We start from the raw sequence: 18583 nt of genomic DNA, 5'->3' as shown, positions 1-18583 counted from the left end.
GCAGCAAAGTCTTCATTCTTCCGGCGGCATCTTCAATCTTCTTTCTTCGCTCCACCGAGGATTCTATCAGCCAATCGGAATTAAGTTAAAAAAATCTGATTGGCTGATTGAATCAGCCAATCAGATTCAAGTTCAATCCGATTGGCTGATCCAATCAGCCAATCAGATTGAGCTCGCATTCTATTGGCTGATCGGAACAGCCAATAGAGTGCGAGCTCAATCTGATTGGCTGATTGGATCAGCCAATCGGATTGAACTTGAATCTGATTGGCTGATTCAATCAGCCAATCAGATTTTTTTAACTTAATTCCGATTGGCTGATAGAATCCTATCAGCCAATCGGAATTCGGCGGACGCCATCTTGGATGACGTCATTTAAAGGTACCTCATTCCAAGTTCAGCAGTCGGCCGGGATGGATGCTCCGCGGCGGCGGAGCGAAGAAAGAAGATTGAAGATGCCGCCGGAAGAATGAAGACTTTGCTGCCGCTTGGAGGAAGACGTCGCCGGAGGAAGAATTCTTCTTTGCCGCTTGGAGGATGACATCGCCGGAGGAAGAATTCTTCTTTGCCGCTTGGAGGAAGACATCGCCCGGATCGGATCAGGAGTTCGGCCCGGTGTGGTGAAGACAAGGTAGGGAGATCTTCAGGGGGGTTGTGTTAGGCTTTTTTAAGGGGGGTTTGGGTGGGTTTAGAATAGGGGTATGTGGGTGGTGGGTTGTAATGGGGGGGGGTATTGTATTTGTTGTATGCAAAAGAGCTGAATTCTTTGGGGCATGCCCCACAAAAGGCCCTTTTAAGGGCTGGTAAGGTAAAGAGCTTTGAAATTTGTTGAATTTAGAATAGGGCAGGGAATTTTTTTTTATTTTGGGGGTTTATTATTTTATTAGGGGGCTTAGAATAGGTGTAATTAGCTTAAATATCTTGTAATCTTTTTTTTATTTTTTGTAATTTAGTGTTTGGTTTTTTTTGTAATTTAGTTTAGTTAATTTAATTGTATTTTTAGATAGATGTTTGTAGTTTATTAAATTTATTGATAGTGTAGGTGTATTTGTAACTTAGGTTAGGATTTATTTTACAGGTAATTGGGTAATTATTTTAACTAGGTAGATATTAAATAGTTAATAACTATTTAATATCTATTATACCTAGTTAAAATAATTAACAATTTACCTGTAAAATAAATATTAACCCTAACATAGCTACAATGTAATTATTAATTATATTGTAGCTATCTTAGGGTTTATTTTATAGGTAAGTATTTAGATTTAAATAGGAATATTTTAGTTTATAAATGAATGAGATTAATTTAATATAAATTTAGTTAGGGTTAGATAGAGTTAATATAGTTAATATAAATACTATAGTAACTATATTAACTATATTAACCCTAATATAATTAGGGTTAATATAGTTAATATATATAATGTAATACCTATATTAACTATAATATACTTAGGGTTAATATAGATAACATAGCTGGCGGCGGGGTAGGTAGATTAAATTAGGGGTTAATCATTTTAATAGAGATGGCGGCGGTGTAAGGGGCTTACATTAGGGGTTAATAATATTAATATAGCTGGCGGCGGTATAGGGGGATTAGATTAGGGGTTAATAATTTTTATATAGGTGGCGGCGGTGTAAGGGGTCAGATTAGGGGATAGATAAGGTAGATGGCGGCGGTTTTAGAGGCTCACAGTAGGGGGTTAGTTTATGTAGATGGCGGCGGGGTCCGGGAGCGGCGGTTTAGGGGGTAATAACTTTATTAGGGATTTCGGGGGGGGGGGGGGATCGCGGTTGACAGGGAGATAGACATTGCGCATGCGTTAGGTGTTAGGTTTATTTTAGCAGATCGCGGTTGACAGGGAGATAGACATTGCGCATGCGTTAGGTGTTAGGTTTATTTTAGCAGATCGCGGTTGACAGGGAGATAGACATTGCGCATGCGTTAGGTGTTAGGTTTATTTTCTAGTTAGTTTAGGGAGTTACGGGGCTCCAATAGTCAGCGTAAGGCTTCTTACGGCTGCTTTTTGTGGCGAGGTGAAAATGGAGTAAGTTTTCTCCATTTTCGCCACGTAAGTCCTTACGCTGCATATTGGATACCAAACTGCGCGGGTTTGGTATACCTGCCTATGGCCCAAAAAACTGCGGGCGACGGCAGAAATATACGGGCGTAACTTCTAGGTTACGCCGTATATGTGATACCAAACCCGCGCAAATATTGGCGTCGCCGGCTTTTGCGGGCGACTATTTATATCGGATCGACCCCATGAATTTTTGCTGGGATCTGTAAAACTGTATTACACTATATATCTCTCTTTGGTTTCTCTTTATGGTATGGTGATTGAGATCGAAAGTTTCCATCTACCAGAATACCAAGAAAGGCAAACGATATTTACAGCAAAGAAAGTTCTATCTACCGGTGACTACACACTCCAGAGGGCTTAATCCTTACCAGCGTTACCGAATCATCCTTACCTCATATGATTGGGGGAATTTTATGTAAGTGCAAACCCAAAGGGGGACACACACCAAGTTAAGGAAGAAAATTGAACTGTATAATACTATTTTTCTTTTTCATTTGCTATATTGGGGACTAGCAACAAATGATTTTCATCATCATCATCATTATTATTATAATCTTGTGATTTTTGTGTATGAGACTCTTTAGGTTATATGATATTGTACACTGTGGCCTTTTGTAGTGTTGTTTTTAGCACTTTGAGCTCTCAAATACGTATGTACTTTGATATTAGCATAGTTAAGCTATTTCAGTGATTCAAGTTCTCTATTTCTCATAGCGCTATCTCTATACATCTTGTGTATTTATTTAATCCTTAGAGGGAACTAGGGATCCCTTCCACCTTAAGAGATTGGCTGTCTATATGAATAAAAGAGTTTATTGATACTTAGAGGTGCTTAATTAATATTTAAGTACCCTATCTCTACCTCCGTAGCTCTATAGGGTGAGCTAAAGGGTGTATACCCAATAGCTTTCAGTCTTATATATTAATGTATATATATTATATATAATATAATATAATATATATATATATATTGCTTAGGTATTTCTTGATCTGCGCTGTGTATGTTGCAAATGGTTATTTTGCTCTAATTAGTTCCTCCTGATATATTTCAATGGCAGCTAGTTTCTGAATATTCCACTATCATCAAATGGAATGTGAAGGAAAAAGGTATGGAGTTGAGTTTCAGAGTTCAGCGCACATAGAATGGAGAAAAACAAAACAAAACCAAATTATGGTGCAGTATGTAAGTATCTCTCTTGAGAGAGGAGAAGTTTGTCTGAAATACCAACACATTTCTACTCCAGGCATATCAAGTTTTCCACCTGCCAAAAGTTTCTGCATACCAGCTGGAAACATCTTTACCACAGATAGGGATTACATCCCCTCCACGCTTCCAACATACCTCACATGTTTGAGGTCAAACAAGGTGAGCACATTTAAATCTCACTTTTAGTTTTTGATTGCCCAGTACTTACATACTGCACCATAATTTGGTTTTGTTTTTCTCCATTCTATGTGCGCTGAACTCTGAAACTCAACTCTCTTTCTCTCTCTCTCTCTCTCTCTCTCTCTCTCTCTCTCTCTCTCTCTCTCTCTCTCTCTCTCTCTCTCTCTCTCTCTCTCTCTCTCTCTCTCTCTCTCTCTCTCTCTCTCTCTCTCTCTCTCTCTCTCTCTCTCTCTCTCTCTCTCTCTATATATATATATATATATATATATATATATATATATTGATAGAGAGCACTCTCACTTTCAAAATTCTTGGTGCCAGCAGGTAAATATACAGGATGAAGGAAGGCACTCACTGGTCTTTTAATCAAATCTTTATTATCAAGCGTGACGTTTCGGGGACACACTCCCCTTCCTCAGACAAGCACAAACCAACAGTGACTGAAAATATAAAGCCAAACAAGACCCTCCCAGTGAAAATTGCACCAAAAGTGGTTGCTATAGTGATCCTCAACAACATAGTAATCCCTGTGTACAGCATATATAATGCAAGTGTTAACAGCTGCTCATCATGCAGACAATATGTTTTAACCACACTTGAAGGAAACATATATTAAAAAAGAACATGTCAGGTATAATAATCCTACTAAAATATAGTTAGTGCATATAAAGAGTACAGATTCAACATACTCAAAATATCTAATATGTAACCCATCTGTGTAATAAATCCCATTGTGTCCCCTAACACATATACTAAATCTATGTGTATGGTGTAATGGTGATATATACATTAATATGTTGTATACATATGAACAGTTAATATATACACACACTGCCCAATGGACACAAGATCGATGTGTGAGCAAACTCTGTTCATAAACTAAATCATACCATATCTTTGTCAATCAAATGAAATTAACCAGAGTAGCAAAGTAAATCGTAATTTCTTGTGGCAGGTTTAGAGGATACTGCATATGCGCACGGTCTAATGCCCAAACTATAGCAGTGTTGATACTACGTTACATGTTATCAACTTGATATAACATTGCATATTGTCAACTGAATACAGATATAAATGTACATCAGATCCTGGATATCCAGCATATTACTTATTGTGTCACATAATATGGTATATCAGTGTACCTGCGCAAGCATCCAGTCAGAGATGGCAAACAGTAAGTTTGAGACGCACACACCCGGCTCTGTGTGATGACGTCACCTGTCGTCTGACTAGACCGAGTACTAGGTTGTCATAGTGACCATGTTAGACTACTAGAAATGTAAAGAAGACGCCCAAGACTCCACAACGTCTAGGGATAACTCAGAAGTGTAGACGGCTATAATGTGAATATATATATATATATATATAACAAAATGTATCATATCAGCCTGTTTTTTTTTTCACAATTCACACACACACACACACACATATATATATATATATATATATATATATATATATATATATTACCCTCACACACAATCATATTATAGTGCTTGCTATATTACTTGCAGCCAGCAGGTAGCAGTGGTGCATAACATTTAAGAAATACATTTTTTTTTATTTTAAATCTGTAGTCCTAGACTACAGATGTAAAATTAAAAAAAAATTGTTATGCATCAGTAAAGAATATACATAACAAATGTAGTAAAAACTTTTTCCATCTTAGAAATCTTCACTGCTGTAATTCTCCCTGATCGGCTACACTGAACATTTCAGGGTTCAGCCTAGAATTGAACCTAGGACCTGTCTCTATTTCTGCAGCTGTTATTTCCCAGCCTGTTGTTTTACCACTATGCCACCAGATGGCTTGATCACAGGAAAGGAATATTGTGTTTTTCTGTTTGCTGCAACTTTGGCTCTCTGGCTCCACCTGCTTGCCAGCTGAAAGAAATCATTTAATCAGCAGCCTGCTTTATCTGGGAGGTTTGTTTGCAATTCTGTGCTTTCACATTAAGAGTGATACTCTGAAAGACTCTCTGCTCCTGTATCCTGTGAGAAATACAGATTTGTTGGATTTCCTGGTTCCTGATTTCTGCTTCAACTACTGACTACTCTTCTGGATAATCCCTTGGCACTGTGTTTCATTTTTGGACTGATTTCCTAGCAATTGAGCTTGCCTAAAACTTTCTTTCCTAAGGACTGACTCAGGTACTTTTGCTTGCTTGTTTCCTGATACTACAAAGTTCAAATTGCAGTTTATGCAAATATCCTGATTGTTTCTACAAAGTTCCAAATTGCAGTTTATGCAAATATCCTGTTTGTTTCTACAAAGTTCCAATTGCAGTTTATGCAAATATCCTGTTTGTTTCTACAAAGTTCCAATTGCAGTTTATGCAAATATCCTGTTTGTTTCTGCAAAGTTCCAAATTGCAGTTTATGCAAATATCCTGTTTGTTTCTACAAAGTTCCAATTGCAGTCTATGCAAATATCCTGTTTGTTTCTACAAAGTTCCAAATTGCAGTTTATGCAAATATCCTGTTTGTTTCTACAAAGTTCCAAATTGCAGTTTATGCAAATATCCTGTTTGTTTCTACAAAGTTCCAATTGCAGTTTATGCAAATATCCTGTTTGTTTCTACAAAGTTCCAAATTGCAGTTTATGCAAATATCCTGTTTGTTTCTACAAAGTTCCAATTGCAGCCTATGCAAATATCCTGTTTGTTTCTACAAAGTGCCAAATTGCAGTTTATGCAAATATCCTGTTTGTTTCTACAAAGTTCCAGTCTACAGCATATGCAAATATCCTGTTTGTTATTACAAAGCCCTGCATTCCTGAGTGTTATTACACAGTTCCAGTCTACAGCATATGCAAATATCCTGTTTGTTATTACAAAGCGCTGCATTCCTGCTTGTTATTACAAAGCTCTGCTTTCCTGAGTGTTATTACAAAGTTCCAATCTACAGCATATGCAAATATCCTGTTTGTTATTACAAAGCGCTGCATTCCTGCTTGTTATTACAAAGCGCTGCTTTCCTGAGTGTTATTACACAGTTCGTCTACAGCATATGCAAATATTCTGTTTGTTATTACAAAGCTCTGCATTCCTGCTTGTTATTACAAAGCGCTGCTTTCCTGAGTGTTATTACACAGTTCCAGTCTACAGAATATGCAAATATCCTGTTTGTTATTAGAAAGCTCTGCATTCCTGCCTGTTATTACAAAGAACTGTATTCCTGCCTTATACTACAACCTATAGACTTGTCTTATCTAATTGCATATCTCGACATTGCTTTATCCTATAAATAAAACCATCTCCTTTATTTCCTAAAACGTTGTACCTGTTTAATTATGCCTAAAAGGAAAGACTCACACAGACAAAACACAACATTAACCCCAAAACCTGACACCTCTGCACAACAGCTCCTTATTCCTGAACCTGCTCCCTTGCAGAGTATGACAGAACCGCTCTACTTGCTAGGTCGCTGCTGTTGCAGTCTACACTATCTTTATGCTGTAATACGATCTGGAGTGAGTTTTTGCCTAAGTAGATATGATGATAAAGTAGGATAGTACTACTTTATCTTCATATTATCTACTTAGGCAAAAACTCACTCCAGATCTTATTACAGCATACAAATAGAGAGTGTAGACTGCAACAGCAGCAAGTAGAGCAGTTCAGTGTAGCCGATCATGGAGAATAACGAAGACTGCAATAGGTTTTAAGTCAAGCAGGTATTGGCTTTAAATTGAGACATACCTTGATTAGCAGTGCCAGTGTTTGTTCCACACACGCGCAAGTCTGCAGCCCCTCCTTCCCTGACCACCAGACCACTCTCTCATTGGCTAAGTAATGGCTATGCATTATGGAACTTGTAGTTAGTTCCTAGCCTTGGGGGCTCCCCCTGCTGCCCGCCCATAGAAATGGCCCAACTCGCACACTAAAAATTGTGCGATTAGCAAAGGTATAGGCTCTGTTATGGGCGGAGCAGCAGGCACATAGAAAAAATGTGCAAAGGGCTATAGCAGGCTATACCTCTCTACCTCATGTGCGGTAGAGAGGTATAGAGGTATATAAAAGGATTTTTTTTTTTTTATTATTAAACTGGACAGTAGACTGGAACCTTTTTTGGCAGATTAAATATAATTTTTCCAATAGGGGGGCTATTGGAGAAATTATATTTATTCAGCCAAAAAATGTATTTTCTTTCTTTTTTTCCCCAGGGGGCTCACGTGCGGTTGTGATCATATGGAGGAGCCTCCACTGCACATAATGAACTTCAACCAACAAATAAACAAGTATGCTGTCCCAAAGTGTGACTAAAATAAGAACCAAATACCACAGAAGACCAAAGAAAATATATACTGTTGGGTTTATATGCATTCCCCTTACAGGGGAAAACCTATTTTTTTGGGAGCGCTACAAAGGTAGGTGAAAATAAAAAGTATATATAGCAAGAAAATCCTAGAAAGAGGTAGCTTAGCAAAAAAGGCATTGACAATATAAACAGTGGATGGGTTGGAGGGAGGACAAGAGTTAGGAATAAAGAAAATGGATGGAACAGGAAATTAAAAGGACCAGTCAACATAGTAGATTTGCATAATCAACAAATGCAAGATAACAAGACAATGCAATAGCACTTAGTCTGAACTTCAAATGAGTAGTAGATTTTTTTTTCTGACAATTTTAAAAGTTATGTCTTTTTCCACTCCCCCTGTACCATGTGACAGCCATCAGCCAATCACAAATGCATACACGTACCATGTGACAGCCATCAGCCATTCACAAATGCATACAAACTTATTCTTGCACATGCTCAGTAGGAGCTGATGACTCAAAAAGTTTAAATATAAAAAGACTGTGCACATTTTGTTAATGGGAGTAAATTGGAAAGTTGTTTAAAATGGCATGCTCTATCTGAATAATGAAATTGATGGAGAAACATATCAATGGGGGAAAAAGATTATTTTAGAACAAAAGTGAATCTTATTGTTCCACACAAAGGGGTCCATTTATTAATGTGCGGACGGACATGATCCGATATAGCGGATCATGTCCGCCGCACATCGATAAATGCCGACAGCATACGCTGTCGGCATTTATCATAGCACAAGCAGTTCTTGTGAACTGCTGGTGCAATACCACCCTCTGCAGATTCAGGGGGTGTCAATCAGCCCAATCGTATCAGAGGTGGCGAACGAGTTAAGAAGCAGCAGTCTTAGGACCGCTGCTTCTTAACTTCCGCTTCAGCTGGAACTGAAGCGGAGTGGGTCTGAGGCAGCATCCAATGCTTCATAAATAGACCTCATAAGCTCTACACAAACATTTAATTCTAACTTTTTACTAACTAATCTAAAAATACTACTTATTAATACATTCCTTCAATACATTCTCAGGTCTGACATCAAATCTCACCGGTATAGTCATCTTGGCACTGGCAAATGTAACCACCCTCATGGCTCCAGCATATACCATGTTCTCCACAGGGTCTTGTGTAGCACAGGTCCACCTCTGTCTCGCAGTACTCCCCAGCAAAGCCTCTTGGACAGCGGCAACGCAATCCTCCTACAGGAAGGATTGGACGAAAGAGCAAGGTGTCTGAAGCCAGGAATGGGGCAGAGCTATCAAAACGGAGAGCAGACACACACAGCATGTAGTTGGGGCAGGGCTCTCTAAGGCACACATTGTCATCAAATGGTAGTACCCTTTGTTGTGCCAAGGCAGCCAACAGTGAACGGTTTAAATATAGCAACTCACGCAGGGTTTCTGAGGGCAAAAATTCACCATCAAGGCTTTGAACCTGTAAGAGAATAAGATATGTCTTATAAAAAATGTGTTGCACTAGTACACAGGTAGCCCTAACATGTAGAATGCAGCATGTATGCAGACAGTAAAGAATGCATTTGTCTTGTGCAGCTCTTAACAAGAAAAGATTACAGACATTAGGAAATAATAAAACTTGCAAAAGATCTCTAGTCACAGTGTAAGTTAACCATCTACTGTACTGGGTAATATATAGATTTTTTTTAAAAAGATATCAGAGTTCAAATGCTAGTGATAATACTCTGAACATAATCTGCTTCAAATGATCAGTATTTAAAGAGACAGTCTACTTGAAAAATGTTACTGTTTAAAAAGATAAATACCTTTATTACCCATTCTCTAGTTTTGTATAACCAATACTATTATATTAATACACTTTTTATCTCTGTGATTACCTTGTATTTACGCCTCTGCAGACTGCCCCCTTATCCCCAGTTCTTTTGACACTTGCATTTTAGCCATTCAGTGCGGATTCATAAATAACTCCATGGGAGTGAGCACAATGTTATCTATATGGCACACATGAACTCTCAGTGTTTAACTGTGAAAAACTGTAAAAATGCCCTGAGATAAGAGGCGGCCTTCAACAGTTTAGAAATCAGTTTGAGCCTAACTAGGTTTAGCTTTCAAAATGAATACCAAGAGAACAAAGCAAATTTGATGATAAAAATAAATTGGAAAGGTGTTTAAAATTCCATGCCCTATCTAAATCAAGAAAGTTTTATTTTGACTCGACTGTCCCTTTAACTAAGATTTACAGTATTTGAAGAGAACTATCTCAGAGTTGGCAAGAAGCATATAAAGAGGCCTATAAATCAAAGGTCTGTCGGACCTGATCCGACAGTGCTGATCATGTCCGACAGACCTCGCTGAATTCAGGGAGCAATACGCTCTCCGTATTCAGGATTGCACCAGCAGCTCACGCCCCCTGCAGATTCGGGTTGAATTGTGGCGATCTCTGTCCGCCTGCTCAGAGCATTCGGGAGCTTGATAAATGGGTCTCAAAGAGAGTAAAGGAGCCAAATATCTTGGAGCGTTTATTATACCAGTTCCTTTAGCCAATAAACATGACTCTGGTAAAGAAAGTGTTTTAATATTCAGGTTCCTGGTTGAAGGCTTAGTGAATGTGCAGACACCCAGAGGCATTGCATGCAACTTTACTGACACACTGTTCATGGTTAAAACAGTGTTTTAATAGCTGTGCCTAAACATCCAAAATAACTCAAAACAAGTTTGAAGGGCTAGTGTACAGATGTATAACAACTTCATTTTAAATCCAAACTACTTTTACTTAAAGGGACAGTAAACTTTGTGCTAGATGTTATATCATTCTACACTACTGAACCCAAATGTTTTCTTTCATGATTAAGATGGAGCATGCAATTTTAAGCAATTTTCTAATTTACTCCTATTATCTATTTTTCTTCATTCTCTTGGTATCTTTATTTGAAAAGGCAGGGATGTAAGCATAGGAGCCAGCCCATTTTTGGTTCAGAACCCTGGATAGCGCTTGCTAATTGGTGGCTACATTCTGACAAGTCATTCATTGAAAATTCTGTTTTGTTCATCTGATGTTCATTAACTAGGCTATTTGGTTTGGTCACTAGCAAAAGATTAATTCCCCCTTATTCCCTATGGGACTGGGTATTGCCTTCAATTCACCGCACATATCAGATCAGGACAGCAGCACAAATGGGCAGGTGGTCACACAAAGCAGCAGAGAAGCAGTAAAGGAGCCACAGGATATGGTATAATATATATATATATATATATATATATATATATATATATATATATATATATATATATATATATATATATAAGACAGATCACTGAGCTATAAGTAAAGAATCTCACAAGGCCGCCTCTAACAGGAAGCACTGCTCTCTAACTTCCAAAATACTATTTAAAATCACAGTATTGACCTCAAAAGATCAAACTAAGCAATGCCACTGTTACTAGCAGCTTAATGTGTACAGTATCTGACTGTTTTGTTTTGCACAACTTATTCATATAGAATTAATACAACTCAATTCATAAAAACATTCATAAAATGCAACAATAAAACGCATCATAATGAATTTATCATAATACAAATTAATTGCGTTCACATAAAAGTCCATAAATAAAAGTCCATTTAAAACATTATTTCTTTAGTGTTCATGCAATTCACACAGATGTGGACTCTTTGGGGCATATTTATCAAGTTCTGTATAGAGCTTGATGCCCCTTGTTCTAAAGGCCGCTGCTTCATAACTTGACCGCCTGCTCTGAGGCCGCAGACAGAAATCAAAACACACAATAAATAAAACACACCCACTGCTAGCGGCCGATTGGCCACGATTCTGCAGGGGGCGGCATTGCACCAGCTGTTCACAAGAACTGCTGGTGCAATGACAAAATACTGAAAGCGTATGCGTATTTATCGATGTGCAGCAGACATGATACGCTACTTCGTATCATGTCCGCTTGCACATTGATAAATATGCCCCTTTGTCCCATGTGCCAAGAGGGATATAGCTGCACCTCACTGACGAAGCCCTAAAGGAATCGCAAAAAAATCATCTGGGGTTGCAATTACCCTTGTTCAGAGGAGCATTTGTCTCTTTGAAAAACATTATTGGGCTAAAGATAAATCGCCATAGAACACGCTAACAAGTTATTGAGCTGGAGTTCATTCCTGAGAGAGAGCTTCTCTTTCAGTATGTATTTGTATTAAGATACATTAAGATACCTTCATATACATGTCTAACGATGGATATGCATGTATGTATGTATATATATATATATATATATATATACACATATACAGTATATATATATATATATACATATGTATTTATATGTGTACATATGTATTTACAGACATATACACAAATATAAAAACATAAATATATATATGCATTGGAGCCTTTGTCGTTAGGTAGATAAAAACATGTTAAAGCATATTTATGCAATATTCATATTTTCATGTCAGACGTGTATATTACAAAAAGCGATCGGGTATGCGCATATGAAAATAAGACCGTATTTGCGAGCGAATTGGGTGTTTTTTTTTCTCCATTGACTTTTATGGGGGAATAGGTTATTGTTTGCATGTCTAATTGTGCTAGAAGTAAGCTGTTTGCGATCGTCTGGTTAGTGCGAGAGGGATAACCTTTAACTTATAATACCAGCGCAATCCGACAAGCACAAAAAGTTTAATACTAGCGCAATTAGTGCTCTTGCGGAAGCGCAAAATAGCGCCATTTGTAATCTAGCCCTAAATAAAGGTCACCCAGCCCCCCTACAGCAGCCACAAGACATGAAACCAGGCTGGTTGGTTAGTGTTGTGCTTGTGCCGTTTAAATCTCTATTCTTTTTTGTTTTTTTTATTTATTAACGATTTAATAAAGGTCACCCATCCACTGTACAACAGCCAAACACATGAAACAGGGCTGGTTGGTAAGTGCTGTGTTTGTGCCGTTAAATTTTTTATTTGTGTTGATTTGTTTTTTTTCCCATTATAACAGTTCGTTTTTTTGTTCAGATGTGTAAAGTTGGCACTCCATGTTTTTAAAATGTGAATTTTTAACATTCTTTTGTGCTGTGTTTGTGCAGATTTGTGCTGCAAAAGTTAACATTTGTGACAGTTTCATTTGAGATATTAAAGGGACATGAAACCCAAAATGTTTCTTTCATGATTCAGATAGAGAATACAATTTTAAACAACATTCCAATTGACTTCTATTTAATTTGCTTTATTCTTAAGATATCCTTTGTTGAAGAAATAGCAATGCGCATGGTTGAGCCAATCACACGAGGCATCTATGTGCAGCCACTGAGCCTATCTAGATATATTTTTCAACAAAGGATATCAAGAGAATGAAGCAAATTAGATAATAGAAGTAAAATGGAAAATTGTTTAAAATCGCATGCTCTTTCTAAATCATGAATGAAAACATTTGGGTTTCATGCCCCTTTAAGCTTTATATACATTATATATGATCAAACTGTGCCAACGTTGCACTCCACATTATTACATTTTAAAAGCAAATATACCATTTGTTTGTGCTGTGTTTGTGCAGCAAAATGAACGATTGTGCCAGTTTCATTTTGGAAATATTGAGAATTATATATGATCAAACTCCACCCACTTTGCACCACGCATTATTCAATTTTAAAAACAAATATACCATTCGTTTGTGTTGAGTTTCTGCTGATTTGTGCTAAAAAAAATTATATTTGTGCCGGTGTTCTGTTAAGGGACCGAACTTTTCAAAAGAGCGAACCATGTCACTTCCTGTGACTTTACATCAGCTCTTGTACACATTTTGCCCCAAATGCGCATGCGTGCCAGCGTCATCACATACCTGGCCCATACGTCACTGTGAAACTATTTAGAGTTGTGAAATTGAGAAGCCTTTCTATAGCGCATGCATGGGATTTTCTATCACAAATGGGGGGTTTATTGAACGCTGTTTATTGGTCCCTGCATGACAAACAGCCACTCGGCTATTGCCACTGCTTGTGTTGGAAGATCCATTTTGCAATGTCGTAAGCGGCCAGGTATGTGATGACGCTGGCACGCATGCGCATTAGGGGCAAATTGTGTACAACAGCTGATGTAACGTCACATGAAGTGACATGGTTCGCTCTTTTGAAAAGTTTGGTCCCTTAACAGAACACCGGTTTGGTTTTGGAAATCTTGAGCATTATATCTGATCAATCCCCTCCCACTTCACAATCCATGTTATCACATTTTAAAAAGCAAATATATCATTTGTTTGTGATGCGTTTGTGCTTATTTCCAAAACCAAGCCGGAAAAAACAGAATTTATGCTTACCTGATAAATTTCTTTCTCCTACGGTGTGTCCGGTCCACGGCTTCATCCTTACTTGTGGGAATATTCTCTTCCCCAACAGGAAATGGCAAAGAGAGCACAGCAAAAGCTGCCCATATAGCCCCCCCTCTGGCTCCGCCTTCCAGTCATTCGACCGACGGTTAGGAGAAAAAGGAGAAACCATAGGGTGCCGTGGTGACTGTAGTGTATAGAAAGAAAAAATTTGAAACCTGACTAAAAGCCAGGGCGGGCCGTGGACCAGACACACCGTAGGAGAAAGAAATTTATCAGGTAAGCATAAATTCTGTTTTCTCCTACATTGGTGTGTCCGGTCCACGGCTTCATCCTTACTTGTGGGAACCAATACCAAAGCTTTAGGACACGGATGAAGGGAGGGAACAAGTCAGGTTACCTAAACGGAAGGCACCACGGCTTGCAAAACCTTTCTCCCAAAAATAGCCTCCGAAGAAGCATAAGTATTGAATTTGTAAAATTTGGCAAAAGTGTGCAGAGAAGACCAAGTCGCTGCCTTACATATCTGATCAACAGAAGCCTCGTTCTTGAAGGCCCATGTGGAAGCCACAGCTCTAGTAGAGTGAGCTGTAATTCGTTCAGGAGGCTGCCGTCCGGCAGTCTCATAAGCCAATCGGATGATGCTCTTCAGCCAAAAAGAAAGAGAGGTTGCAGTAGCTTTCTGTCCTCTCCTCTTACCAGAATAAACGACAAATAAAGATGAAGTCTGTCTGAAATCCTTTGTTGCATCTAAATAGAATTTTAAAGCACGGACCACATCTAAATTGTGTAACAAACGTTCCTTCTTCGAAACTGGATTCGGACACAGAGAAGGAACAACTATTTCCTGGTTAATATTCCTGTTGGAAACCACTTTTGGAAGAAAACCAGGTTTGGTACGCAAAACAACCTTATCTGCATGGAATACCAGATAGGGTGGATCACACTGCAAAGCAGACAATTCAGAAACTCTTCTAGCTGAAGAAATAGCAACCAAAAACAGAACTTTCCAAGATAGTAACTTAATATCTATGGAATGTAGAGGTTCAAACGGAACCCCTTGAAGAACTGAAAGAACTAAATTTAGACTCCATGGAGGAGTCATGGGTCTGTAAACAGGCTTGATTCTGACTAAGGCCTGTACAAAAGCTTGTACATCTGGCACAGCTGCCAGGCGTTTGTGTAACAAAACAGACAAAGCAGATATTTGTCCTTTTAGAGAACTCGCTGACAACCCTTTATCCAAACCCTCTTGGAGAAAGGAAAGAATCTTAGGAATTTTAATTTTACTCCAAGAGAATCCCTTGGATTCACACCAACAGATATATTTTTTCCATATTTTATGGTAAATTTTCCTAGTCACAGGTTTTCTGGCTTGGACCAGACTATCTATAACTGAATCTGAAAACCCACGCTTAGATAAAATCAAGTGTTCAATTTCCAAGCAGTCAACTGCAGAGAGACTAGATTTGGATGTTCGAATGGACCTTGTACTAGAAGATCCTGTCTCAAAGGTAGCTTCCATGGTGGAGCCGATGACATATTCACCAGGTCTGCATACCAAGTCCAATATCAGAATCACCAAGGCCTTCTCCTGTTTGATCCTGGCTACGAGCCTGGGAAGGAGAGGAAATGGTGGAAACACATAAGCTAGGTTGAACGACCAAGGCGCCACTAATGCATCCACCAGTGTCGCCTTGGGATCCCTGGATCTGGACCCGTAGCGAGGAACCTTGAAGTTCTGACGAGACGCCATCAGATCCATGTCTGGAATGCCCCATAATTGAGTTAACTGGGCAAAGACCTCCGGGTGGAGTTCCCACTCCCCCGGATGGAAAGTCTGACGACTCAAATAATCCGCCTCCCAGTTGTCTACTCCTGGGATGTGAATTGCAGATAGATGGCAGGAGTGATCCTCCGCCCATTTTATGATCTTGGATACCTCTCTCATTGCCAAGGAACTCTTTGTTCCTCCCTGATGATTGATGTAAGCTACAGTCGTCATGTTGTCCGACTGAAATCTTATGAATCCGGCCTTCGCTAGTTGAGGCCAAGCCCGGAGCGCATTGAATATCGCTCTCAGTTCCAGGATGTTTATCGGGAGAAGAGACTCTTCCCGAGACCATAGACCCTGAGCTTTCAGGGAGTCCCAGAACGCGCCCCAGCCTAATAGACTGGCGTCGGTCGTGACAATGACCCACTCTGGTCTGCGGAAACTCATTCCCTGAGACAGGTGATCCTGAGTCAACCACCAACGGAGTGAGTCTCTGGTTAACTGGTCTACTTGAATCTGGGGAGACAAGTCTGCATAATCCCCATTCCACTGTCTGAGCATGCACAGTTACAATGGTCTTAGATGAATTCGAGCAAAAGGAACCACGTCCATTGCTGCAACCATTAAACCTATTACTTCCATGCACTGAGCTATGGAAGGCTGAGGAATAGATTGAAGAACTTGACAAGCCTTTAGAAGCTTTAATTTTCTGACCTCTGTCAGAAAAATCTTCATTTCTACAGAATCTATTATTGTTCCCAGAAAAGGAACTCTTGTAGACGGGGACAGGAAACTCTTTTCTATGTTCACCTTCCACCCGTGAGACCTGAGAAAAGCTAATACAATGTCTGTATGAGCCCTTGATCTGGAAAGGGACGACGCTTGGATTAGGATGTCTTCTAGGTAAGGTGCCACTGCAATGCCCCTCGGTCTTAGAACCGCTAGAAGGGACCCTAGCACCTTTGTGAAAATTCTGGGAGCAGTGGCTAAACCGAATGGAAGAGACACAAACTGGTAATGTTTGTCCAGAAAGGCGAACCTTAGGAACTGATGATGATCTTTGTGGATAGGGATATGTAGGTACGCATCCTTTAAATCCACGGTAGTCATGTATTGACCCTCCTGGATTGTTGGTAAAAGTGTTCGAATGGTTTCCATTTTGAACGCTGGAACTCTGAGGAATTTGTTTAGATTTTTAAATCCAGAATTGGTCTGAAAGTTCCCTCTTTTTTGGGAACTACAAACAGGTTTGAGTAAAACCCCTGACCTTGTTCCACTGTTGGAACTGGGTGTATCACTCCCATCTTTAATAGATTTCCTACGCAATGTAAGAATGCCTGTCTCTTTATCTGGTCTGAAGATAAGCGAGACATGTGGAACCTTCCCCTTGGAGGAAGTTCCTTGAATTCTAGAAGATAACCCTGAGAGACTATTTCTAGTGCCCAGGGATCCTGAACATCTCTTGCCCAAGCCTGAGCAAAGAGAGAAAGTCTGCCCCCTACTAGATCCGGTCCCGGATCGGGGGCTACCCCTTCATGCTGTCTTGGTAGCAGCAGCAGGCTTCTTGGCCTGTTTACCCTTGTTCCAGCCTTGCATTGGTTTCCATGCTGGCTTAGCCTGGGAAGCATTACCCTCTTTTGTCTAGAGGCTGCAGAGTTAGGAGACGGTCCGTTCCTGAAGTTGCGAAAGGAACGAAAATTAGATTTGTTCTTAGCCTTGAAAGGCCTATCCAGTGGGAGGGCATGGCCCTTTCCCCCAGTGATGTCTGAAATAATCTCCTTCAATTCTGGCCCAAAAAGGGTCTTACCTTTGAAAGGAATATTAAGCAATTTTGTCTTGGATGACACATCCGCCGACCAAGATTTTAGCCAAAGCGCTCTGCGTGCCACAATTGCAAAACCTGAATTTTTCACCGCTAATTTCGCCAATTGCAAAGCGGCATCTAAAATAAAGGAATTAGCCAACTTTAGTGCGTGAATTCTGTCCATGACTTCCTCATATGGAGTCTCCTTATTGAGCGAATTTTCTAGTTCCTCGAACCAAAAAGACGCCGCCGTGGTGACAGGAATAATGTTTGGACGCCATGGCACAATTTTCACATACATTTAAAGGGGGAATCACCTTGGCCTCCATACACACAGAACATAATCTATCTGAAGGTACAGACATGTTAGACAGACTTAGTCAGGCTATTAATGCAAAAAAAAACGTTTTTAAACAAAACCGTTACTGTCTCTTTAAATAATAAACAGAGTACGCTTTATTTCTGAATGTTTGAAAAACTATGAAGGAATTATCCGATCTTTACGAAATTTGCACCCTAGTGTCTTAATGCTTTGAAAGTATTGCACACCAAATTTCAAGTCTTTAACCCCTTAAATGAGCAAACCGGAGCTAATTGTTCAATTTAGCAGTTTAAACCCACTACAGTCCCTGCCACAGCCTTTTGCTGCGGCTTTACCTTCCTTTGGGGTTATTCACCACAGAAATAAGCCTCTTAGAATCGTTTTTGTGGCCACAGGACCCTCTCACATGAAGCTGCATGCACTGCTTCCAGAAGTAACTGCGCAATTAAGGCGCGAAAATGAGGCTTCCTCCCTCTGCATACCAGAGTGAAGGGGCCTTCCTGACTAGATTAGGTGTCTAACACACTGCCAGGCGTAATAAAACGTTCCCAAAAGTGTTTCCAAGTCTCAAAACACTCCAAAAATCATATAAATATTATATAAATGAATCGA

General features: G+C 39.4%; 1 protein-coding gene across 1 annotated transcript in view; it reads right to left on the bottom strand.

Moving 5' to 3' along the window:
* Positions 1 to 18583, bottom strand: part of LOC128652409 (cadherin EGF LAG seven-pass G-type receptor 2-like) — a 307753-nt gene that overhangs the window by 232105 nt on the left and 57065 nt on the right. Inside the window, exons 3-5 of the mRNA XM_053705347.1 lie at positions 17226 to 17245; positions 12514 to 12522; positions 8829 to 9205 (exon numbers count right to left, since the gene is read on the bottom strand). Of these exons, the coding sequence (XP_053561322.1) occupies positions 8829 to 9205; positions 12514 to 12522; positions 17226 to 17245 (406 nt within the window). The remainder of the gene's footprint in view (positions 1 to 8828; positions 9206 to 12513; positions 12523 to 17225; positions 17246 to 18583) is intronic.

The sequence above is a fragment of the Bombina bombina genome, chromosome 3 (assembly GCF_027579735.1).
Source record: "Bombina bombina isolate aBomBom1 chromosome 3, aBomBom1.pri, whole genome shotgun sequence".
NCBI lineage: Eukaryota > Metazoa > Chordata > Amphibia > Anura > Bombinatoridae > Bombina > Bombina bombina.
This window is presented reverse-complemented; position numbering and strand designations above follow the sequence as displayed.